The 23,496-nt window shown below is 48.7% G+C and overlaps 1 protein-coding gene across 1 annotated transcript; it reads left to right on the forward strand.

Annotated features, from left to right (window-relative positions):
- The first annotated feature begins 2,856 nt into the window (after positions 1 to 2,856).
- LOC120228005 (zinc finger protein 568-like) lies at positions 2,857 to 22,092 on the forward strand. Its single transcript, XM_039226117.1, has 9 exons — positions 2,857 to 3,144; positions 8,067 to 8,193; positions 8,755 to 8,993; positions 11,040 to 11,274; positions 12,332 to 12,374; positions 19,389 to 19,515; positions 19,770 to 19,865; positions 21,212 to 21,532; positions 21,683 to 22,092. The coding sequence occupies exons 4-9, from the start codon at positions 11,219 to 11,221 to the stop codon at positions 22,090 to 22,092; spliced, it is 1,053 nt and encodes a 350-aa protein (XP_039082048.1). The 5' UTR covers positions 2,857 to 3,144; positions 8,067 to 8,193; positions 8,755 to 8,993; positions 11,040 to 11,218.
- Positions 22,093 to 23,496: the final 1,404 nt, after the last annotated feature.

Consider the following 23,496-nt stretch of genomic DNA (forward strand, 5'->3'; position numbering starts at 1 on the left):
TGTCTCGCTCTCTGTGTCTCCTTCTCTCCCTCATAAATAAATATTACCAAAAAAAAAAAAAGATTATATGGGGTGCATGGGTGGCTCAGTCGGTTAATTGTCGGAATTTGGTTCAGGTTATGATCTCATGGTTCATGAGCTTGAGCCCTGTGTCAGGCTATGTGCTGACAGCTCAGAGCCTGGAGCCTGCTTCTTGATTTTGTGTGTGTGTCTCTCTCTGTGTGTCCCTCCCCTCCTCTCTCTCTCTCTCTCTCACTCTTAAAAATAAACAAAAAAACGGGGCGCCTGGGTGGCTTAGTCAGTTAAGCGTCCGACTTTCGCTTAGGTCATGATCTCGCAGTTGTGGGTTCGAGCCCCACGTCGGGCTCTGTGCTGACTGCCAGCTCAGAGCCTGGAGCCTATTTCAGAGTCTGTGTCTCCCTCTCTCTCTGACCCTCCCCTGCTCATGCTGTCTCTCTCTCTCTCCTAGAAATAAATAAAACATTTAAAAAAATAAAAAATTAAAAAAAAGTGCATGAACTGAATCTAATAGTATATTCTAAAAGTTCTTAGGCTGCATCCAAAAATGCAAAATGAATTCATTGATATGAAACTTACTATTTAAATATATTGATAGTTAAAATGATCATTTTAATAGATTTTTTAAAAAAATCACATGATAAGGCTGCCCCTAATCTCTCTCTCACATACAATACATGTATGTTACAAAGAATAGCAATTTAGACCAATATCCTACTTGGTTGTTCAAACAATTCCAGCCATGGTGTAAAATAAACACAGTTTACTGGCACTGTTTAGTAATATGTGCTATCCCAACGCACTATACTGTAATAACTTGAGGGGCTCCTGGGTGGCTCAGTCAGTTGAGCGTCTGACTTCGACTCAGGTCATGATCTCCTGGTTTGGGGGTTTGAGCCTCACGTGGGGCTCTGTGCCCCATGTCGGGCTCTGTGCTGGCAACTCAGAGCCTGGAGCCTGTCTTTGGATTCTGTGTCTCCCTCTTTCTCTGACCCTCCCCTGCTCACGCGCACGCTCTCTCTCTCTCAGAAATAAATAAAACATTTTTTAAAAAAATTTAAACTGTAATAACTTTAGCAGTATAAATGCTATGAGCATATAAAAAGAATAATTTTAAATTTCTTTTACCTTCCCTTTGTGAATTTTGAATAACAAATTTATAATGGCAAATGATGAGGGAGAAACCACACAAAAGAGTAGGTAGCCAGAATGAACAGAATCTATGGGCACTTGGGTGGTTCAGTGGTTAAGCATCTCACTTCAGCTCGGGTCCTGCATGGTCTCACAGCCTGTGGGTTCAAGCCCTGTGTCGGGCTCTGTGCTGACAGCTGAGTCTGGAGCCTGCCTCAGATTCTGTTTCTCTCTCTCTCAATCCCCTCTCAAAAATAAACATATATAAAAAAAAAGAATGAACAGAATCTACAGAAATATATTGACAATTAATTACATCTCTGAAAATAAACAATCAAACGACAAACAGGCAAAAGCTATTTATTCAGAGCTTGCTATCTCAAAGGAGTCAGTCACTGATACTTGAACTTTGGCAGAGACTCAATGGCAGGCAGGGGAATGAAAATGTTTTACTCTGGGGAGAAAAGGGAAGGTTTCCAATATGCCCTCACTGGCGGCTGGTGGCAGGGCGAAGCTGGAAGCCGTCTAACTAGGAGTGGGCCTCCCAGGTGATGGGTCAGCGGGTGTACATTCAACTTTTTCTCCGGTTGGTCCGCGTTTGAAGTGAGGACAAACATTAGGAAAGCTGTCAGTCGTTGACGAAGTCCTGGCCGTTTGGGGCCGTGACAGAAGTTACTGTTCAGCTACCGGCAATCTGGCTTCCCGTGCTGTTTGGTGTACACAGGGGAGTTGGGAAGGTGGCGGTGGTGCTAGGTCACAGTCCTATCTCGGTACGTTGTCTGGCCGTTGTCCATTTATATTGAATGTCTCATGTGTGTAACTTTATGATCGCCTTATTCTACCATGAGCTGCGGACATAAAATTTAGGCAAGGGTTTGCCGAGATCTGAGAATATTTCAAGGGTTCCTCCAGAGTAAAAATACTGAAGAAAGATTGCCTCTGATTCTGTGAAATGGGGATAATGACATCTACGTGGGGGACTATCATGAGGACTGAAGGATTTGAGAGTGGTTTTTGTTGTTGTTGTTGTTGTTATTTTACAAAATCAGGTGCCCGACCTGGAGCCCCTAGGGTAACGGACTTTCTGCGCGGAGGCGTACAGACAGACCCGGGTTGGGCGCCCAAATGGCGGGCAGCCATGGCTGGTCCCTCAACACAGCTCAAGGCTGGGGGCAACCCGGATCCGATCCGGTAGGTAGTCGCTGAGATGACTGCTGGCCGGCAGCAAAGTGGGAGAGGGCTCGTTTGCCCACAACCCACCGGGCGCCCGCCGCGCCTGCCTGCTCGCCCACACCTGCCGCCCCGTGGCCGGAAACGCCTGGGTAGCCGGCCGGAAGTACCTCACCGCGGAGTCTCCCGGGAGTTGTAGTTCAGCCCAGTCCAGGGGCGTCTAGGCTGTGTCTGGAGGTCTCCGATAGCTATCTGCGCACTTCCGGACCCCTGGCTGGACTCGCGCGGCCGACACCTGGGGCCTGACCAGTCCTGAGGCTCCCATTGCATCTGGGACTGACGATTCCCTCTGCCCCAGCGGTAGAGAGGGCATGTGTGGCAGAGCCACGGCTTCAGAGCCGGCGGGCGCTGGGAGGGGTGCTCTGCCCCGGGGTCCGGTGGGCGGCTCCGTCTGACGTCTACTGGGGAGGGTCGGGGTTCCTGTCTAGTTTGGGGCGGGAGCCGTGTGCAGGCTGGTCTCAGTGCTTTACTGTCCTCTTGCAGTCCACCCTCGTCGGAGCCCACCGTCCACAGGGGGTTAGCGCGGTGGACCCATGACAGCCTTGGCCCCGGGGAGCTGGGGGCCAGCTCTCTCCCGAATGGTCACCCTTCTTTCCCGATATTGGATTTGTTTCCATCCCTTGACCCGGAGCTTCTCTGCCTGTCCAGGTCCCTGAACTCAGCCTGGGTGGCCAGGCCTCCCGTGGGTGAGGAGGGACTGCTGAGGAAGGGCCCCCTTCTGTCCGACCCTCTGTCACTCCTTCGGACTCCACATCCCAACCAACGGTAGGCTCTGAGCTATGAGGTCAAGGAAGGAGGGAAGTGAAATAATTGGTATTTCAGGGATTTACGGTGTCGGTGTTCCTATGACCAATGTTTATAGAGTGTCTGGGTCAGGCAACTGGTGAAGCACCGGGTCCCATCCTTGGCTAGAGCCCTATGGAGGGGTCAGTCCTGTGAACACATAAGGGCCACCAAGGTGTAGGTGCTTGGATAGTTACTCCTATCTATGGATGAATGGATACCTGGGAGGGAGGTCAGTTCCTACGGAGGGAGGCACAGCAAAGGTCAGATTTAAAATAAGGTCTCCATAAGTGAAAGGGGGCAAAAGGGTTGGGGTTAGGGAACAGCCTATGCAAAAGCATGAAACCCGTGCGTACTGCTGGATTTGGGGTCATGGAAGAGCCTGGAAGGGCTGTGTGTGGTGAGGTTGGAGGAGGTTCCAGGAGCGCAGCAAGCTGGGTTAGGGGGTAGGGACTGGGTCCTGTTCGTGCCTGAAGTGTTGGAGGCAAGACAGTGTGGTTCAATTTCTTTGGTGTTAATATGCTAGCAGTCAGTAGAGGCGATGGAGACTGAGCTAAAGTAGTGAGAAAAGTGAGTAGTGGGATGTATCTCCAGTTTGTGAAGCCGCCAGCACCACCAGGGGTGGGTGAAGGTGGGGCTGTGTGAGCGCTTCTGTCTGAATGCTGATGGGGAAGGGAGGAGGTGGACACAGTTCAGGGTAGCCTCTTCTTTCCCCACACTCGATGAGCCCCACAGCAAAGGTACCACAGTGGTGCGGAGATGGGGAAGGATTTGTCTGTCTTTGAGGCTTTTTTGTTCAAGGTAGGACAGATGTGACCAGGGGCGGGGAAAGGGGGAAAAGGGGGAAACGAAACCTGGTTCTGTACTTGTTAGTCTCAGTAACCAGGCTTATCAGTTCTTTTCCATTACAGCTTGAACTTGGGTCTTCTTGAAGGAGTTTTCGTCTGTTACAACCCGTAGTTGTTTCTTACTATGTTCAGTTACTAACATTGGAAAAGATCTCAACTGTATATAGCAAAGTGAGAAAAAGGAACTTTTATAGTTATCATTTAGATTGAGCAAATGTTAAACATTTACTTTATTTGCTTCAGATCTTCTAAAGAACTAAAACCTAATAAATACCACTGGAGCCCTTTTAATATCAGCATTCATTTCGTTTCCCTTCCTCCCAGGTGACAGCTCCCGAGATTACTTTGTTCTTACGTGTTATTTACTTGCTAGATGGGAATGTGGTCATAAACAATACGTTATTTTGTGTGTTTGTTACCTTTGCCTGTATTTCTTCTGCTATGACTTTTTCTCATTTATTGTTAGCAATTATATTCCAAATACAAATCCATTTGTAGCTTAGGTGAAAATTTTAAGGAGTTTGATTGGGCCTGGCGTTTCCTTGATGGGTATAATTCTGAGTACCAATCCATTTTATTTAGTGTTTAGTGGGGTTTTTTTCTGTTTTCTGTTGCTTTGTCAATTTTAGTACTTTGTGTTTTTCTAGGAAATTGTCCAGTTTAATTTCATATTTATGGCATTAAATTGTGTATAGTGACCTCATAATTTAAAAACATCTCTCCTGTATTTGAAATTGTTTCTTTTTTTCCCTGTTTAAAAATCACATTTTTTGCCTTCTCATATTTTCTCCATCAACCATGCTTGAACTTAGTGTATTTTATTAGCTTTAAGTACCAACCAATTATGCTGTTAGTTTTAATAAATCTTTTCTAAGAGTTGATTTTAGGGTTTTTATTTTTTTTTTGTAATTTTTTTTTATCTGGGTACAACTTCAGAGAAAACTCACAATGGTAGAATAGTACAGAGAATTCCAGAACACCTTTCATCTAAATTTCTCGAATATGAACATTTTGCCACATTTGTATGGAGGGGGGTTGAGAGATTTGGGAGCCAATTAAAGAAAAAGATGTCACCATATGACCAGGAGTGCACGCAAGCTTTATTTAAGTATGCACGTTAGGAAGAGGTCCCTCGTGGCATGGGACCATCCAGAGGTTGGGGCCCAGGGTCCACTTCCCAGGAGGGAGGTGGACAAGGATACCCCTGGGTGTCCCTGGGTCAGAGGCACTTCGAGTTTTTATAGCCACCTGGTGTATTTTATCTAAGGCTACCAGATGCAGGGGGGCAGTTTCATGGAGTAGGGAAAGCAGGCAGGTTCCAAATGGCTGAAAATCTGTATTTGGGCATCTTTAAAATGAAAGCCTGTGTTAACATCTGAGTTTGGTGCTGCTGGTCTTGTGAGCCAGCCTGCCAGGGCCCACTGCAGAGGCCATCGCTGGTTCATTTATACACAACTTGCCCTATCCCTCCCTTCCTCTCCCTTTCATACGTGTGTGTGTGTGTGTGTGTGTGTGTGTGTGTGTGTGTGTGTGTGTGTGTGTAAATACCCGGTGTGCATTTCCCAAAGACAAGGCCATTCTCATGCAGCCACTGGATAATGATCAAAACCAGGAAATTAGCATTGATACAATACTGTTGTCTAACCCATGTCTCTTAGATATCACCTGTTGTCTCTGTAAGGCCCTTTCTAGCTAAAGGAGCTCTCAGATCATGCGTCTCTTTCCCCCACCATGTCCCTTTGTCTTCTTTTCTCTGGAACAGTACCCCAGTCTCCCGTTGTTTTTAATAGCATTGACATTTTTGAGGAGTACAGGCCAGTTATTTTGTGGAACGTTCATCAGGGTAGGTTTGTCTAATGTTTTGCCATGATTAGATTCAGGTAATACATTTGTGGCAGGATTTTTTTCCCCCACCTGTTCTATTATTGCTTTGATTTCCTCTTTTTAAAAGCTCTGCTCCTACTTGCTTCTATGTCGTTTGGGTTTACTCTTTTCTGTGCCAGCCTCCTGCAATGAATGCCATTAGTTTTCAGATTTTGTCTAATCCGTATCTTAGGGCTGTGATTTCTTTTAAGTGTGTGTGTGTAACGAGGCACCAGTTTTGATATATAATATTTTTTGCAGCTGTTGTCCTGTATAATTTTGCATTCTTTTTATTTTCTAGTTGTGTTGCTTTTATGTTTAGAGTGTGGCGTCTATGCAGTATTGATTTTTTAAATATTCGTTGAGGTTTATTTTTAGAGCAATCCCAGGTGTGCCTAAAAAGAGTAGATGTTCTTTAATTATCAAGTACGTTCTTCTGTCTGATTCAATAGGTCAGGCTTTAATTTTTTTTAACGTGCATTTATTTTTGAGAGAGACAGACAGAGAATGAGTAGGAGAGGGGCAGAGAGAGAGGGAGATACAGAATCCAAAGCAAGCTCCAGGGTCTGAGCTGTCAGCACAGAGTCCAACACAGGACTCGAACTCATGATCCACAAGATCATGACCTGAGCCAAAATCAGACACAACCAGCTGAGCCACCCAGGCACCTTAGTAGGTCAGGCTTTTAAATTGTTATTCAAGTGTTGCATACTCTTGGGGCACCTGGGAGGCTCAGTCGGTTAAGCGTCTGACTCTTGATTTCAGCTCAGGTCACGATCTCATAGTTCCTGGGTTTCAGCCCCGCTTTGGGCTTTGCGCTGACAGGATTCTGTCCCCTTCTCTCTCTGCCCCTCCCCTGCTTGCTCTCTATCTCTCTCTCAGAATAAATAAACATTTTTTTTAATGTTGAATATTCTTCATGTTTATTTTTTGTATCCCGAATGTTCTAGAATCTCTTCACGGTGCCTTGGGGTTGTCAGTTCCCCTCACAGCGTGCCTGTTACGTGTGTTTGAGCTGCACATGCATCACGCTCGTGTGTTGGTGTGCACAGACCTAAGATCAAGTGGGCCCCAGCCCCTTGTTTTCTCTCTGCAGTGGGTTGTCGTTTCTTGCTTCTTGCACGTCTCCACGTTTGCTTAAACGGGCGCCGAGCTGTGTGTGGGAGTAGAGAACCGCTTGCTGTGCGCGGCTGGGAGCAGGGGGTCGGCTGCAGTGACAGGGCAGGAGTTGGCACTTGCTGTTGCTGTGGTTACTGTCGGACAGCCGCTGGCTTTGAGTGTCTCTGTTTAGGGCGGGCAGGTTCCTGTCCCCCGCTCTGTGACCGGCCTACCCCCTTGGACTTTTGCCTCGCGCTCACGCCCCCGCTGGCTCCTCCGGCCCAGAGCCTGGTGCTGCAGGGCCCTGGTCCCGGGGTGTGCCCCTCCCCTTGTGGTAGGAGGCTCTTGAGAGTCTGAGCCGGGGATATGTCTGCCCCCTTTCCCTGGGAGGGGGTGTTCTTCCCCTTTTCCCTTCCAGATGCCATAGGTCTTCCTTGTGCTTTGGTAGCAGCAGGTTCTGCTGCCCTTCCCTCAGCTCCTCAAGGCTTTGTTCCTCCGCAGAGAAATTTCTGGAAGGATGGGGCTTCCCTGGGTTTCCTGCCATGGCAGCCACTCCCCTTCCCCAGACCTCACCACCCAGGGCGTCTCTCTGTGGTCCCGCCCACCCCTCAGTCTTTCTCCTGAGCACACAGTGGAGGGCTCCCGACCAGATTACCACAAATTCAGTGATTGGAAGCTGGGCTGGCTCAGTCCCAGGAGTGTGTGACTCTTGATCTCAGGTCGTGAGTTTGAGCCCCACGTTGGGTGTAGAGATTACTGAAATAAAACTTTAAAATAAAGCAATACCCGCTGTCACCTCACAGCTCTGCAGGCCACATTTCAGGGGGCATGGCCTCCCATGGCCGGAATCAAGGTGTGGGACAGTGGGCCTCCTCTCCGGGCCATGGGCAGAAGTCAGCGTCCTGCAGTTTTAGGCCCGAGGCCCCTGATTCCTCGCTTGCCATCAGCTAAGGTTTCTCTAAGCCTTCACACGGGGTGGCGGTGGATCCTTCTTGTGTCTCACTCTCTCTAGCTACCCCCTGGGCCCCTGGTCGAAGGTAAATGTCCTGCTTATGTTCTCACAGGAGTCTCATGGTGCCGTCTATTTATTTGCAGGTGTTCTTAGTGTCTGTTGCAAAGGCTTAGAGACAGGCGGTGACCAGGCGGCTCAGTCCTGTCTGCGTTTTCCAGCTCCTCCTAACCCCCAGTCAGCCTCCAGGCGGGAGCCGAGCCTCCAGCCACGGTAAGTTCTCAGCAGGAGAGCAGAACTTCGCTGGTTGGAGTTGACCCCAGTCCTCAAGCCCCAGGCACCCCACCAATAGCATAAATTCTTGTAAAGAAGGTGACCCGGGCAGCAGCAATCTATTCTGGAAGCGGGGCTCCGTCTCCGGGTTCCCTCTTGTAGCTTAGGGATAAAGTTAGAGGTCACGGTATGGGGCGGCTTCCAGAAAAGTGTCCCTAAGACAGCCAGAGGACCCGCTTGCTGACCGTGAATTTGGGTGATGCCATCGCATTAGGGGACCCATCCAGGATTTGGTCAAGGGGAAGGCTTACTCAGAGGAGAGGGGATCCCCGCTCTAGAGTTAGAGAGGCATGAATGAGGGAGGGGATCCCCACGACGCTCAGAGGGTGATCCCTGCCCCAGTCTCTCTACACTTGGTGTCTTCACTGTCCTCTACTACCCCCTGCCCCCCACTGCCCATCACTCCACGGCTTGTGAGATGTAGACTCTCCTCAGGTAGTCGAGGCATAGAAGTTGCTTTATTAACCTAAGAGTGTTTCATTTTTCCTTCTCCTGTTAAAGACGAAAGAAAATGGGCGTGAGAGAGGTGTTCAGAGCCAGCCAGCTTACTAGAGGCCGAGCCAGCACTAGCGCCCAGGGCTCCCGTCCGCCAGGGCCCACCAGGCGAGGGCTTCCTCCTGGGCGCCTCAGTTCATCGCTAAAACCCGCCCCTTCCCACCTTCCTCCCCTTCAGACCCTCTCACGGATTTCCTCTCCTCCAGGGGAAGGACTCTGATAGGAGGTCATGGAGAGAAAACCCAGTAAGATGATATCTGTATATTTTTATGAAATACTTAAACAGTGAGCACGTTTATTGTCTAAAAAATTTAGAAAATGCCACTATCATAAAGCCAAACGAACACGTCCTACCATGCAGAGGTCACCGTTGTTAACATTTTGTGTGTTTTGTCCAGAATTTTTTCTTCACGTTTAAAAAAAAAATTTTTTTTTTTACAAAAACCCATTCCACGTGCTGAAATTGATGTAGACAAACAGGGACCAGGGCAATGTGTCCCAATGTCCCCTTTGACCACTGTTTTGGACGCACTCTGTTGAGTCTCCTTTCCTGTCCTTGTTCCCTGGAGCTCCTAGCAGGGGCCACAAACTGAGCAGCCTAAACAAGCAGACACGTCATCCCTCTCAACTCCGGAGGCCAGAAGTGGGAGGTGAAGGTGCGGATGCCGCCCCTTCCTTCCAAGGCCATGATGGGCTGCTCCTGGCCCCTCCCCTGCCTTCTTGGGCTCTGCCGGTGGTCTGCGCCCATCCTTGGTTTCTGCTGCATCACCCCGAGCTCTGCCATCATCTTCCCTGACGCTGTCCCTGTGTGTGTCCCTGGGACCCAATTCCACCCTTCTGTAAGGACACTAGTCCTTCCTACTGGCCTGGGGCCCGTCCTCAGGACCGCACTCTCTCCTGATCATTGACAAAGACTCCATTTCTAAAGAAGGTCGCATTCTGAGATATTGAGGGCTAGGACCCCCAGCAGATGTTTTTGGGGGACAGAGTTCAACCCAGAGCACTCTCCTGCAGGATGACATCTCTCTTAACCCAGAGCGGTTCGGTGACCTGAGGCTGTAATAAAGTACGGCCTCTCCTGGCTTGCCTGTGGGCCAGTGAACATCTCACTGTCAAGTCCGGGTTCAAGCCTCTCTCTCTCCCTGTGGATCTGCAGATTTCCACTTCCCCTCATGTCCCCCCCCACCCTGCTCCCATGGAGGGCCTGTGATCTCTTCTGTCTCTGCTCCTCCTTAACCCTTCCTTTTCCTCATCAGACCACTTCTTTCTCCTCCAGGGGCAAGGGGCGGAGGAGGGGAAATGGAGGAAAAGCAGCAGAAACATTTTTCTTGCTTGGTGCTTTTAGTAGCCCTCCCCCTGCCCAGCTGGCTGTCTTCCATCACATGTGTGATGGCTTCTTAGGGGTGCAGAGCCTGTGACACGAGCAGGGGCTCTCTGGCAGACCTCTGTGCCCACCCCCAGCTCCTGGATCAAGGGTCCTGCTTCTCAGGGCTGGCTCTCTGCACCCCATAGGCAGACTGCATGCTCCCCGTGAAGTTCAAGCTCACCTAGCTTCCTGCCACCCATGAAGCCCTGGGGAACACACGCATCTTGTGCCAGCACAGGCAGGCCATGCAGGTGTCTCCCATTCCTGCCCCCCACCCCCTCACCTGGCCGCCTCCATGGCCTCTGCCAGCTTCTGATTTCCAAGAGCTCGAGCCTGCTGCTGCCCCCTCCCCCCGCTGGCCCGCATGCACAAATCTTCCCCCGAGCTCGCGCCCCCCTCTGCTGAACCACCAGGTGCCCGATAGTTATTCCCCCACTCTTGCAGGCTCCCTCTAGTCCTCATATAACCACTTGTCTTGGGAGGGGCGTAAACCGCCATGTGTCTACCTCTTCAGTAGACCCCCACCCCTGCTCCTTCCGTCGTTCCTTCTCCAAAGGCAGGTATCCATTAGGTTGGGTCTCCCAGCTCCTCCGGAGAATTTGGGGTGTTTGGGAATTTAGCTAAAACTCCAGGCACCCGGGGAAAATCCCCTCCATTTCCACGTGTTCCCATCTGTGACTCACGTGCTTGTGGATTTCATACCTTTTTTTTTTTTTTTATCCACTTACTGGTGTTGCCGGCAGCTGTTTTCATGTCAGATATGCTGTACAAGTTTAAGTTGATTCATAGCATGGCATGCTTTGATTGTATCCTAACTGATTAACCAATCTGTTATTTTTAAGCACTTAGGTAGTCTCCAATTAAAAAACCAAAACCAAAAACCAAAATGCCCTCCGAATTCTTTATGGAGTTTCTGTAATTCTAGAGTTTGAGCGTCTCTGCAGACTTCTTGGACCCAACTCCAGTGTGTCTCTGTCCTGAGTAGGAACATTGCTAAGACCAACCTCGTGTCTGTTCAGGAGAGAGCTAGGTGTGGGGTCCCGTTGATGATTCCAGCCACAGTAAACTTGCTCCTGAACCTTCGTGTTCCTGTTCCCTGGCAAAATGAGGAAAGGAGGAGGAGGGCTCAGGAGAAGCCATCAGATCTTGTCCCATGTTTGGTAAGTGGCAGAGCCAGCCCGGGACCGCTTTCCGGGCAGAGCCCAGCACAGCCGAGCCAGGGCAGTTCTTCCCAACAGTGAACGCGGACAGGCTGCAGGTGAAGCAGAAGTGCAGGGGGCCCAGCGGGTCTGGGAGGGGACTGGGGGCCCTGCCGAGTAGCCCTCTGCCTGTCCCAGCTGAACTCCAGTCAGTGGACTCTGCCCTTCCAGGTCCCATGTTTATATTTCCCTGTGACTTGATCCCAGCATCCACCAGGGGCAGGAGGGGTGACAGAGCTTCGGGTCAGGAGCTTTGAAGGCTACAGCTATTTAAAAAAAACTTCTATGTACAAAGTGCCAGTTTGTCCTGGAAAAGCTTAGGACATTCATCTAAGTACCAAAAAAAAAGATCAGTGGTCGTTACCTATCTATGCAGAGCTAACTGCTGCTAGCTTTTTGCCTTGCATCATTTCAGAGATCTGTGTGAGTGTGTGTGTGTGTGTCTGTGTGTGTGTGTGCATGGGATCAAATAGTCTTTGGCCACCTTCTTCAGTTATCCGTATGCTATCCAATAAAACCGTTTTCTCCATGATTTTATTTTCATTAGCTACATAACGCTTATTTCCCTTTGGAGGTAGTGTGTTTTATCTAACTGGTCCTCTGTAGATGGATATTTAGTTATTTTCTGGGTTTTTTTTTTCCCCAGAGTTTTAACAAACTGTAATAAACATCTTGGCGACTATTCGCCTGAACTCATGACTGTTTCTTCAGAATAAATTTCTGTTAATTCAGTTTCTGGGTGACGAGGGGAGGGGTTAGTAAATTGCACACTGACTGCGGAGACCCAGATGTGAGTGTGAATTAAGTAGAAGAGAATCCAGGTTGAACCCTTGCAAGGTTGGGTCCCCATCACACTGCAAGGTGAGAGCGTTGTGTGATGCCCTTGGTCAGGGGTGGCGAGGAGAAGCCTGTTCTCCCCCGGGCCTGGTGGAGGGGGGCAGCAGCTGACCCAAAGGCAGGGCAGCAAGCTTGGCTTCTCATATCCTCTCCCCTCCCCTCCCCATCTCTGCTTCCACAGGTGTCTGCTCTTCCCAGTGGGGCAGGGAAGAACCATGTGCCAGGTGAGTGTGATGTTTCCTTCTACCGCACTGTACTTTGTCGGGGACTAAGGGATGCTTCTAAGAATGCAGCCAAGTGGAAGATGGAGGCCACAGGGAAGGCGGGGTGGCTATGCCCCCAAGGCTGCTGGAGTTCTGAGCTGCCCAGTGTCTGCCATTTCTGGCACTTAAAAATTTTTTTTAATGTTTGTTTATTTTTTTTGAGGGGGAGGGGCAGAAAGAGAGGGAGACAAAGAATCCGAAGAGGCTCCAGGCTCTGAGCTGTCAGCACAGAGCCCGACGTGGGGCTCAAACCCACGAAAGCTAGATGGTGACCTGAGCCGAAGTTGGATGCTTAACTGACTGAGCCACCCAGGCGCCCCTAACATTTTGTTTTTTAAGAGACAGAGAAGGACAGAGCATGAGCAGGGGAGGGGCAGAGAGAGAGAGGGAGACACAGAATCTGAAGCAGGCTCGGGGCTCTAAGCTGTCAGAACAGAGCCCGACGTGGGGCTCAATCCCATGAACTGAAATCATGACCTGAGGTGAAGTCAGATGCTTAACCAATTGAGCGCCCCCTGTCACTTTTTTTTTTAATTAAAAAAGTTTTTAACGTTTGTTTATTTTTAAGAGAGAGAGCGCGTGTGCGCACCATTGGGGGAGGGGTAGAGAGACGAAGAGACTGATGAGCCCATGCAGGCTCTGCACTGACAGTTTACGAACCCATATAGGGCTCGAACCCATGAACCACGAGATCATGACCTGAGCCGAAATCAAGAGTTGGACACCTAACCAAGGAGCCGCCCAGGTGCCCCAGACGTTTCTGGAATTTTACAAAGATTCCATCCAATATGGGACTCGCATTGTCCGCGTGGGACAAGCACATCCACGTCCGAGGAGAACGAAAGCTTTTTCTCGTATTCAGAAGGTCACATGGCGGGCCTGGGAGTGTGAGGTGTCATGGGTGGGGTCCCCTCTAGCGATGACAGTGAGGTGGAGGCAACGGCAAATCTCCTGCGACTCTTCTTTCAGTATAAGCGGTGGGGCTCAGGCCAGTGCAGAAGTCTGTGATGCCGGGTGTTTAAGGGATCACAATGCTCCATTGTGCGTGAACCACCTTGTTCTGTGAGACTGACCCAGATAAAACCCTGCGTTGTCCAGAGGGACGGACAAGTGGCAACTTCTTCAAACTGCCTTTCAGAATGGTTTTTTTGACCCAGATGGAGAGCGAACAGCCCAGTTTCAGACATTGGCGGGGACAGTGAGGCTGGGTGGTCAGAGCACTTAGGGCTTTTTGTCTGAGTCTCTCTTCGCCGCTCGGACTCCTGCACCCGCCCTTGCCCTGCCTGGGTCATCGTTCTCTTTGGCCGTCACTGACGTGGCTTGCTGCCAGCCTGTCTGCATTCTCAGCTTAGTCCCACAAGGTCCCCCTCTCTACCGTGAAGTGTGCAGGCCAGAATCCTTCCAAGTTACAAGAGCCAGAAACTCAGCTAGTGCTAGCTTAGGGCAAACCCCAAATCGAGGCCACCCCTGGCCTGGGACACAGAGACAGTCACACCTAAGAGCGACACCTTTCCTGCAGTCTCTCTTGTCCTTGTCCCTTGCCTCTGTGCCTGTGACTTCCTTCTCTCAGACTGACTGCATCCCTGGGGCCGGAAACAGGCGTGGCCCACACCTCACACTTGCAAGGGCTGCCGTAGGAAGGGACCTGGTCCTGTATCGTAGAGACCGTTTGTACAGTCTCTGGGAGAGATTCACATTTGGGCCAGCTTAGTTCACGCTTAGGGCTCAGAGGCTGGGGCTATGGTGGGGCACCCCCGGGAGCACCACGGGCTTGGGGTGCCCGGAGGAGAAAGCTGCCCCAGAGGAAGACAAGGCCTCACGGACAAACATTACAACTCTCTGCTCCAGAGAGAGAAACATTCACAGGGTCTTGGTTTCCAGCCAGGGGACCTGTCTTAGAGTGTCTGTGCCTGAAAAGGCTCGGACCATCTGGATGTTTGGTACCAGAAACATCTGGGAATAGGACCGGTATGAGAGGTCAGAAACAAGATGGCAGCCCCACGGCCTTCTCAGAGCAGAGCTGGGCCACAACTCAAGGCTTTGAGACCCGTATCTGGGGCCAGGGTTTCCTCTCTGCATTTTAGGGGAAGCTGTTGTTTTGTAGGAAACCGAGTGTCGCTGGGAACTTCATAGGGTTAGCCATGACAAAAATAATGACAGTAAAAGTTCCAGAGCTCCCCCTGTTAAGCACTTACATGCCAGTTTCTATCTTTTCCATACATTCTTTGATGAATATCTGTGAGATCGGTATTATTAATCCCTTCTCCCATTTTACAGATGGACAGAGGCTGGAGGTATCAAGCAAGCTGCCTGGGCTCCTGCATCTATTAGGTGATGGAGTTGGGGTGTGAATGCAGACAGACAGACCTAGAACTGGGCCCTCAGTGACTGAAGTACACTGTGGTTTTTCTCTGCTGGAAACCTGTCCCCAGCAGAGGAATTCAGCCATAGCTCTACAGTCCAGACCTGCACTGTCCAATATGGTAGCCACCATCCATGAGTGGTTACTGAACCCTGGTGGCTGGTGTGACTGGGGACTTGAATTTCTCATTTACACTTAAATTTTAAAGTGGAATCAGAGTGGGGCGCCTGGGTGGCTCAGTCGGTTAAGCGTCTGACTTCAGCTCAGGTCATGATCTCATGGTTCGTGGGTTTGAGCCCTGCCTCAGGCTCTCTGCTGTCGGCACAGAGCCTGGAGCCTCCTTTGGATTCTGTGTCTCCCTCTCTGGCCCTCCCCTGCTCTCTCTCTCTCAAAAATAAATAATACATTAAAAAAAAAAAACATTAAAGTGGAATCAGAGTGACATACTTTCCCACTGAACACTTTATTGGGACACCTGGGTGGCTCCATTAGTTAAGCATCTGACTCTTGATTTCCACTCAGATCATGATCTCACGGGTTGTCAGTTTGACCCCCACATCTGGCTCTGCGCTGACAGCATGGAGCCTGCTTGGGAATCTCTGTCTCCCTCTCTCTCTGCTCCTCTATCCCCCCTAAAAATAAACATTTAAAAAAATAAACACAATGTTTTCATAGAACTACATTTCACGAAATTAAATGTCTGAGTGCAGTGTCTGAATTGAGATGTATTGTGAGTGGAAAATAACGCACCAGGGTTTGAATATATGGTATGAAAAAAAAAAAGAATGAAAGGTATATCAATTATATAGCAATGATAATATCCCAGATATATTTGACTAAAAGATCTTAGTTTCCTTTTTTACTTAAATGTGACTACTAGAAAATTTTAGTTAAGCCACTTTATTGAGGTGTGACTGACCTGCAAGACTGTGTGCTTAGTTAATGCATACAACTTTCGAACAGTTTAGAGATAAGTATACACCTGTGAAACTACCACCACTGACTTAATCCATCACCTCCGAAAGTTTCCTCCCACCCCCTTTTTAAATATGTCTTTTTTGTTTTTTGTGGTCGGGGCATTTGACATAATATACGCCCTCTTAGGAAAATTTTAAGGATGCAGTGCAGTGTGGTTCACCGCAGACACTGTGCTGTGCACTGCATCTTCAGAACTTATGCATCTTGCATAACAAACATTGAACCTCTGACCAGCTCCTCCGCCTTTCCCTGTCCCTCCCAGTCAGGTATGCAGCCAGTGCTGGTAACCACCAGTTCTAGGAGTTTGACTACTTTAGAGTCCTCGTAAAAGTGGGGTCACATGGTATGTGTCACCTGTGTCTGGCTTATTTCACGAGTAATATTCCGTGGTGTGTGCCCCCCACATCATCTGTTCCCCCGGCAGATGGACATTTGGGTTGTTTCCATCTCTTGGCGACTGCAGATAATGCTGCAAGGAGCATGAGAATGCAGGTATCTCTTTGAGACCCGCGTTCAGGATGATCACCACCTCTTCAAACAGACACATTTACTTCTTTCTTCCTGATTCCAATGTCTTTTATTTCTTTTTCTTGCCGGATTGCTCTGGCCGGACTTCCAGTACAGTGTTGAATAGGAGAGGCAAGAATGGGCATCCTTGCCTTGTTCCAGATCTTAGAGGGAAAGCTTTCACCACTGAGTATGATGTTAGCTGTGTGCTTTTCATAAATGGCCTTTATTGTGTTGAGGTAAGTTCCTTCTATTCTTGGTTTGTTGGGAGCTCTGAATCATGAAAGGGTGTTGAAGTTTGTCAATTTTTTTTTACCTTTTTTGTGCAGCTGTTGAACGGATTATGTCATTTTTATCCTTTATTCCATTAATGTGGTGTCTTGTATGGATTTTCAAATGTTGAATCATCCTTGCATCCCAAGGATAAATCTTACTTGGTTGTGGTGTCTGATGCTTTTCATGTGCTGTTGGATTTGATGTAGTACTATTTTGTTGAAGATTTTTGCATCTGTGTTGATCAGGGATACTAGTTTTCTTTCTGTGTGGTGTCTTTAGTTTTAGTATCACAGTGATGCTGGCCTTCTAGAATGAATTTGAAAGTATTCCCTATTTTCCTTTTTATGGGGGGATTTAAGAAATATTGGTATTATTTATATTTTTGGTAGAATTTGCCCATAAAGGTCCTGGGCTTTTCTTTGTTAGGCGTTTTTTGGTGACTTCTTCATTCTCTTTACTTGTCACTGATGTGCTCGGGCTTTCTGTAGCTTATCGATTCAGTATCAGTAGGTTTTTTGGTTTTGTTTTTTTTTTAGAATTGTGTTCATTTCTTCTAGGTTGTCCAATGAGTTGGCATTGAACGGTCTATAATAGTTATTATCCATTTTGTTTCTGTGGCATCAGCTATAATGTCTCCTCTTCCATTTATGATTTTATTTATTCCCAATCTTTTTTTTCTTAGTCTAAGGGTTTTTCATTTTTACCATTTCAAAAAACCAGGTGTTCATTTCTACAAATGTTCCTTACTGCTTTGTGATAGTTTTCCTGTAAATTTCCATTTGTTGTGTTTTCATGTCTTAAGATATTTTATAATTTCCTTATTTCTTCTGTGACCCAATGTGTAAAAATATTAATTTCCAATATTTAAAAATTTCCCCTCTTCTATTATTGATTTCTAGTTTCATTCCATTGTGATTGGAAAAGATACTTGAAATGATTTCAGTCTTCTTACGTTTGTTAAGACTTGTTACCTAGCCTAGGATCCATCCTGGAGAACCTTCTTTGCTCTTAAAAAGAGGGAGTATTGTGTTGCTAGTGGGTAGAATGTTTTGTAAATATCTTTCGGGGCTATTTGGTCTGTAGTGTTGTTCACTTCTGCAGTTTTCTGATTTTCTGTCTGGATAATCTATCCATTATTGAAAGTGGGCTATTTATGTCTCTTACTATTATTTCATTGTTGTCTGTTTCTCTTCTGATTGGTCAATGGTTGCTTTATGTATTTAGGTCATTTGATGTTGGGTGCGTATGTATTTAAAACTGTTATATCTTTTTGAACGGACCGTTCTGAAATTATGTAAGGACTTTGTCTCTTATGCCAGTACTTGATTTTAAGGCTGTTTGGTCTGTTACAAGTATTGCCAGACCAGCTCTCTTTTGATTACCCTTGTATGGCATGGGATATCTTTCTTCACCCTTTTGCTTTCACCCACTGTTTGTCCTGAAATCTAAAGTGAGTCTCTTGTAGACAGCATATGGTTGGGTCTTGTTTTTTTATCCATCCAACTACACTGTGCCACATTGTTAATTGTTTTCTGTTTGGTAGTTTCTTTGTTCCTCTCTGACAACCTTGTTTTTATTGTGGTTTGAGGATTTCTTGTACTGATTTTTTACGTATTATAGACTTATTTTTGTGGCTACTAGGAGGCTTGCATTGAGTATGTTTATAGTTTTAACAGTCTTTTAACTTGATAACTTCAATTGCATATGGAAACTCTACACTTAACTTCCTCATACACTCATGCTTTAGTAAATTTAGTAAAAATCTAAAGTCAGATTTTACTTCCTTTTATATTGTGTTTCCATTAATAAATCTGTGATTATAGTTGTACTTTTGCCTTCTCACTTCTATATTTCTGTTGAAAATGATTTACACAGTATTAGAGCATTCAGTATAAATTAGTTTATTGTTTTGGTCCTTAATTCATCCAGAGAGAGAAAATGAAGGAGAAGGAAAGTCAAGCCCTCTTCTTTATCTGTGGAATCCTTTCTGTCTTTTCCTCTTGTTGGTACCTTAATTTTGACCATGTCTCATGTCTTTGATTATAATTGTGCCCTAATTTTATTTATTCATTCCCTCCCAGTGATTCCCCACCTTTTTGTGCATCGGGTCATCTTTTGTCACTCCCCTCCCTAAAATACTGTGATAGGAGTCCCCATTGCCTATAGGAAAATAACCCTTTGTCCTGTGATCTGTGTATGTGGGCTCGCTCGCTCTCACACACACACGTGCACATTTTATATTGTCATTCTCAGGTATTTTGGGATCTCACATTTGCAGTTTTTACCAGATTTTTCTATGACTCCTTGCCTTCACTCATGCTGGGCCTCCTGATTGGAATATTCTTCATACATCAGGGCACACCGTATATCTTTCAAGATTCTGCTCCAGGGCAGCCTCCAGTGAATTTCACTTGACATCAGGACATCGAACATGGCTGTCGTCTTTGTGTCTGTTTCATGCATAATATACTTCCATCATAGCCTCTGGCATAATCGCACCACACGAAAGGCCTCTGTTTATCTTGCTCCACCAGGTGCCGATGCCTTTAGTGCAGGAGTAATGTTGTGTTCTGCTTTCACCCTGAGCCCCAGGCGGGAGGCCATCAACATACCAGATTGTCTATAGATGCTTGCGCGCTGAATGAATGATGAATGAATGAAGATCCAGAAGTGAGATCTTTTCTAATCTTTTCTTTTCTCTCCCACAAAATGTAGTACAGAGTTTGGGATGTGATAAGCTTCCTACATAACCTACCATGGGGCAGCCTGACCCCGGAAGGTGGTAAGACCCCTCGCCTCTGCCGCAGTCCTCTGCCAAGCCTTCTGGGGTCATCAGGCATGTGTCATTCCAGGGCTCGTTGTCATTCAGAGATGTGGCTGTGGGCTTCACCCGCAAGGAATGGCAACAGCTGGACCCTACGCAGAGGACGCTGTACCGGGATGTGATGCTTGAGATTTACAGCCACCTCGTCTCAGTGGGTGAGGAAGGTTTCCTGTGTTTCCCCATGGGGTCTTTTCTCAGTTATGAAAAACCTCTGAAATGTTTGGCCTTGGGGGTCCGTTGTCCACAGCCTTGCTCTCATCCCATCTGCATCATTCGTGACTTTCCCTCGCACGTGAAATACCTATCCTCTGGTGGAGATGTGAAAGCACGTTGTGACACCCAGGCTCCCCGCTTCCTTCAATGGCCCAGGTGGCTCAGCATAAATCCTGTGACTTGTTCTCACAATCAGGGTGTCAGGTCACCAAACCAGCTGTGATCTCCAGGTTGGAACGCGGGCAAGAACCATGGATGGAGGAGGAAGAAATCGGCAGATGGACGTTTCCAGGTGAGAGGGGCAGCTCGCAGGGGGCAGCAGACACTCAGTCGGTTGCAGAGCAGAACCTCAGGTTTTCCTGTTTCAGGCAATGGTTCTTAAAAGCCTTGGCTCTTTCCAAGCAGCTGTGGATATTTGGCCCGAGACTGTGCAGTGCCCAAATGACCGCCATTACCTCCACACATCCCACCTCACCATTCCTGTCCTTTCCCTGGCTTTTTGAGAAAGCCATATTCTGTTTTCATTCTTTGAATCCACTCTGCCATCCCCATCTGAGACCTTACTTGCTCAGTTTTTCTCTAGAATCTTCAGTCTTACACTTTTCCCCACGGTTATGAAACAGGCTTTCTCGTGCTTTCAGGGATTGTAGATTCCTGCTATTTATTATTATTTTTTTTTAATATTTTTATTTCTAGGAAAGAGAGAGAGAGAGAGACAGCGTGAGCAGGGGAGGGTCAGAGAGAGAGGGAGATACAGACTTTGAAATAGGCTCCAGGCTCTGAGCTGGCAGTCAGCACAGAGCCCGATGCGGGGCTCGAACCCACGAACCGCGAGATCATGACCTAAGCAATAGTCAGACGCTTAACCGACTAAGCCACCCAGGCGCCCCGAACTTCAGCATTTCTAAACCTAGGAGCTTCCTGGTTACACTGGGTGTGGGTGTCAGAGGTGAAACCTCAGGTAGTTTGGGATTTAAAAACGTAAGGCAACCAGTGTGCCTGGGTGGTTCAGTTAAACACTCAACTTTGGGTCAGGTCATGATCTTGCAGTTTGTGAGTTCGAGTCCCACCTCAGGCTCTCTGCCGTCAGTACGGAGCCAGCTTCAGAACCTGTTTTCCTCTCTCTCTTTGCCCTTCCCCCCAGTTCTCTCTCTGTCTCAAAATAAACTTAAAAAATTAGGGGTGCCTGGGTGGCTCAGTCAGTTAAGTGTCCGACTTTGGCTGAGGTCATGATCTCGCAGTTTGGGAGTTCAAGCCCCAGGTCTTCTCCATGCTCACAGCTCAGAGCCTGGAGCCTACTTCAGATTCTGTCTCTCTCTGTGCCCCTCCCCTGTTCGTACTGTCTTTCTCTCTCAAAAGTAAACATTAAAAAAATTAAGAAGATTATTTTTTAAATTTATTGGGGGGAGGGGCTAGGTAGAGGGAGAGAGAATCCCAAGCAGGCTCCGCACTGTCAGTGCAGAGCCACATTCAGGGCTTGATCTGACTAACCACAAGATCACGACCTGAGCGGAAACCAAGAGTTAGATGATTAACCTACCGAGCCAAGCAGGCACCGTCTGATAGAACTTCATTCTGTGATAGGACTCTGGAAAGATGAATAGGTTCATGTCATTATTTACCCCCCCTCCCCCCCAGAAGAGCTTTTGCACGTCTACGGCCAAGCAGGTAGACCCCGGGAGCACCAGGCCAGACTGCGGCGCGCTGCCTTCCTGGACCGGCAGGAACTGACCAAGAAAAGGCGCCGTGCGTCCGTCCCCCGGAACGCGGACCTTGTTCGTCCAGCACAGCAGCAGCAGGGACACGCCTGCGCCTCGTGTGGCGCCCGTTTACCGCATCGCAGGGACGTCAGTCCCAACGCCTACCTGGCGAGAAGGCGCTTCGAGTGCGACGGGCAAGGGAACGTGTTCCTCTACCCCAAGCCCGAGAGCCCGGGGCCCGGCGCGCGGCCGCCGCAGTGTGAGCGGTGCAGGCGCGACGCGGCCCAGCGCGCGCCCGGGGGCCTCCCGCGCCGCCGGGGGGGTCGCCCCGCAGACGCCGCCGCGCCGCCCCCGCCGCTGTCCCCCGCCCTGCTGGCCGCGGGGAAGCCCTACAAGTGCTCCGGGTGAGACAAGACATTCTCGCACCGGTCCCGCCTCGTGGAGCACCACCGCTCGCACACGGGCGAGAAGCCGTACGGCTGCGGCGAGTGCGGCAAGGCCTTCTCCCGCAAGTCGTGCCTCATCATCCACCACCGCATCCACACCGGGGAGAAGCCGTATGGCTGCGGCGAGTGCGGCAAGGCCTTCTTCCAGAAGTCACACCTCGTCCTGCACCAGAGGACGCACACGGGCGAGCGGCCCTACAAGTGCGGCGAGTGCGGCAAGGCCTTCTCGCAGAACTCCTGCCTCATCATCCACAGGCGGACCCACATGGGCAGGAAGCCCTACGAGTGCTCCGAGTGCGCCAAGACCTTCTCCCAGAAGGCCAACCTCATCCGCCACCACAGGATCCACTCCAGGGAGAAGCTGTACGGCTGATGGGTCGGCTGTCCGGCCCCGCATCCCCGCACGTCTGGGAGCGGGGCCCGTCTGACTTGGCCTCAGCGTGCAAAACCCTTCATCGAGAAGCCTGGTGCCACTGCGGGCAGGGACGGCGACTAGGGGGAGCTTCACCCCTCCAGGGACTCGGGGGGGGGGGCTGTCTCGAGATTAGGATGGAAGGGTGAGGACGATCTAGAGTGATCTGGTTTTACAGGATCTGCCTCATGACAGCGTATCTGGTCGTTGAGCTTTTGAGTCTGGGTACATTTAATCCCTTAAGACAACAGATGTGCTCACCATCAGCGCAGTCCCAGGGCCAGGGCATTTAGGGGTTGTGTTCCGAGGTCGCCTTATAGGAAGAATTTTATATTTCAACCTCGTTGGTAATGGAAAACAGTTGTGAGCTTGGAGGCAATCACACCGGACTATAGAGAATGACCTCTATCAAGACTGTCTGCACTAAATCCTACCCTTTAGTCTTTGTGACCATACCTGGAACAGTGTGAACTTTCTACTAAACCAGAGTCTATATACCATAACATATGCTGCTACTTTGTTTGCTGGCAATTGTTATAGATCTCCCCCCATCCCCACCCCCGCAGCCCTCAGATCTGGATGCCAGCACTTTTGTGACCTCTCCTGCTATCTCCCAATCAACCAGTTCCCAATTCAGTTTCATGTTAAATGTGTAAGGTTAGGACTCCCTTTTCTGGCAATATGGCGGATGGTGTAAGGTGAAAGCCATTCCACTGTAAACGACCAGAAATGATGACCAATAATAGATTACCTGCTTTTACAATCCTAATTCAGCTAGCAAGAAAACCAGGGAAGTTTCTGCACCAGCGAGGTACGCTGAGCTGAGAGCCAAAGATTAAGTCCGAGAGCCGACACCATAGCTGCCCTATGGGTTTTAACTTGCTTGACCTAGAAGGTTGGGTTGTTCAAGACCAAAGGAGGGTGTGAAGCAAGGCCTTAGAGCACACAAGGCAGAGAGCTCGTACTGAAGTAACTTAAAAATTCAGAAATTTCAGAAACCCGTATATCCAGGGAAAGAGTGGGCTGGAAAGAATCTCATTTGCATGGGGAGCCTGTCTGTCTCTCCTTGGGCTCTGATGGGGGGAGATGTACCCAGAGGATCCATAAGCCCTGACCAGCACCCCCATGTGAGACAGAATTTGGAATTTGCCCTATTCCTGTCCCAGTTCAAAAACCAAACAGTTAATATAGAAAATATGTCCTGGCCTTTGAAACATATTTCGGAAGCAAACAGAACATGTTTTGGAGGAAGGCACCCTCAACCCACACCTGACATCCAGACCCAAGGAGTTCATAATCCCAGGTTACAGAACACAAGGAACCAATCCTTAGTGAAGGCAACAGGCAGCTTGAACCAAACACAAA

Source organism: Hyaena hyaena, unplaced genomic scaffold, assembly GCF_003009895.1.
Source record: "Hyaena hyaena isolate Hyena2069 unplaced genomic scaffold, ASM300989v1 scaffold_20, whole genome shotgun sequence".
In the NCBI taxonomy this organism is placed as follows: domain Eukaryota; kingdom Metazoa; phylum Chordata; class Mammalia; order Carnivora; family Hyaenidae; genus Hyaena; species Hyaena hyaena.

Bases quoted from the DNA above. Each gene is read 5' to 3' on its own strand.
- LOC120228005 (XM_039226117.1), top strand. From the start codon at position 11,219: ATGAGGAAAGGAGGAGGAGGGCTCAGGAGAAGCCATCAGATCTTGTCC. The intron at 19,866-21,211 runs GTGAGAGGGGCA...CCTCCCCCCCAG, and splicing joins CGGCAGATGGACGTTTCCAG to AAGAGCTTTTGCACGTCTAC. The intron at 21,533-21,682 runs GTGAGCGGTGCA...GCTCCGGGTGAG, and splicing joins CGGCGCGCGGCCGCCGCAGT to ACAAGACATTCTCGCACCGG.